The sequence below is a fragment of the Gracilinanus agilis genome, chromosome 6 (genome assembly GCF_016433145.1).
Source record: "Gracilinanus agilis isolate LMUSP501 chromosome 6, AgileGrace, whole genome shotgun sequence".
Taxonomy (NCBI): domain Eukaryota; kingdom Metazoa; phylum Chordata; class Mammalia; order Didelphimorphia; family Didelphidae; genus Gracilinanus; species Gracilinanus agilis.
In genome coordinates this window covers 289,993,727-289,995,410 of record NC_058135.1, presented here as the reverse complement: position 1 = coordinate 289,995,410, position 1,684 = coordinate 289,993,727, and the positions used below count along the sequence as shown (strand labels likewise).

At 64.3% G+C, this 1,684-nt stretch overlaps 1 protein-coding gene across 1 annotated transcript; it reads left to right on the top strand.

The window, feature by feature from the left end:
* The first annotated feature begins 40 nt into the window (after window positions 1-40).
* On the top strand, window positions 41-1,684 carry C6H11orf68 (chromosome 6 C11orf68 homolog). Its single transcript, XM_044682037.1, has 2 exons — window positions 41-50; window positions 92-1,684. Exons 1-2 carry the CDS (start codon window positions 41-43, stop codon window positions 832-834), a joined length of 753 nt encoding a protein of 250 aa, XP_044537972.1. The 3' UTR covers window positions 835-1,684.

Below are 1,684 nucleotides of genomic sequence, written 5' to 3'. Positions count from 1 at the left end.
CCCCCCCCCCCCCCCCCCCCCCCGTGGCCCTTGCTGACCCATGCCCGAGGGTTCTTCAGGCCTCACCTTTCCCCCTCTCCCTGCAGGATAGAGCTGCTGGAGGAAGAGATCCCCGTGGGGAACCAGGAGGATGGCTTCACGGCGGAGCACCTGGCGGCAGAGGCCATGGCAGCAGATATGGACCCCTGGCTGGTCTTCGATGCCCGCTGCACCCCACCCTGCGAGCTGGACCCCTGGCTGGCCACCTACCCTCCTTCCCAAGTCTCCCGCTACGGAGGCCCCAGTGACCCCAATCCCAAGCCTGTGGGCTGGATCGCCGTCTACGGGCCCGATTTTTCCCCCGGAGCTGGGGATGTCCAGGGACTCCAGGGGGCTTGGGAAGCCCTGCAGGCCAGCGGGCGGCCCATCACGCCTGCCGTCCTGCGGGAGCTAGCCCTCACCCACCAGGTCCTGACCGGCAAATGGCTGATGCATCTGAGCCCCGGCTTCAAGCTGGACCACGCGTGGGCCGGCATCGCCCGAGCGGTGGTGGAGGGGAAGCTGCAGGTGGCCAAAGTGAGCCCCCGGGCCCAGGAAAAGGAGCGGCAGGTCATCTGCGTCTACACCGATGACTTCACAGACCAGGAGGGAGTGCTGAAGGCTGACTCGGCCATCCGGGCCGCGGGGGTCAAGTGCCCGCTCACCTACAAGCCGGACGTCTACACCTACCTAGGAATCTACCGGGCCAACCGCTGGCACCTGTGCCCCACCCTCTACGAGAGCAGCTACCACCTCGAGAGCGACCCCCATTGCTCCCGGGTCCTGGACCGGCTCAACAACACGGCACTGACTTAGCTGGGAGCCCGGACATGGGGTGGGGAGGGCGGAGACAATCATTCTGGCCGGGCTGCGGGCCGCCCGCCTCCTCAGCTTTGGGGACTGGCCTTGAGCCTCAGGTAGGGGTAAGGGCTGCCCTCTCAGCTGGCCTGGGCAGCTGGAAGCGGGCACGACGCCACCCCCCACCCCAGTGTCCGCCCAGCTGACGGAGGCAGAAGGGGACCCTCTCCCTTGGAGAGCCCCCGCTGGGCTCCTCCCCTGCTTTGAGCTGCCCCACCCCCATCCCTGGCTGCAGCAGCACAGAACCCTGTTAGCTCTGGGGGAAGCAGTGCACCCTGGGAGTTGTAGTCCTGACTGCACCGGCCACTAGGAGGGGCACCCTGCTAGGCCTCTGCCTCACCCTCCCTCCTGGTTCTTCGGTTTGCAGATTTGGGTGGCAGCTGGTTGTATCGGGTCTGATGAGGACTGGTGTTAGAGGAGCTGCTGAGGTTGGGCCTAGCCTAAGGACCAAGATCTGGGGAGCCTCTGCTGGCTCCCATCACCTCCAAGCTCGGCCGGCATGGAAGCCCTTCCCGACCCAGGCCCTTCCTCCCTTCCCAGCGTTCGGACACTTTATTTCCTTCCTTGATCTCCAGGATCCCAGTGCAGTGCACTGGCCTGGCTGTCCTTGCACAGGCAGCACCATCTCCCGACTCTGGGCCTTTGTACTGGCTGTGCCCTGTGCCTGGAATGTTTTTCCTCTTCACCTCTGCCTCCTGCCTTCCCTGGCCCCCTTCAAGACTCTGCAGAAGGCCTTTCCCTTTCCCCACTGTATATATCTTGTGTCTACATAGTTATTGACATGTTGTCTCTTCCATTAGAATGTGAG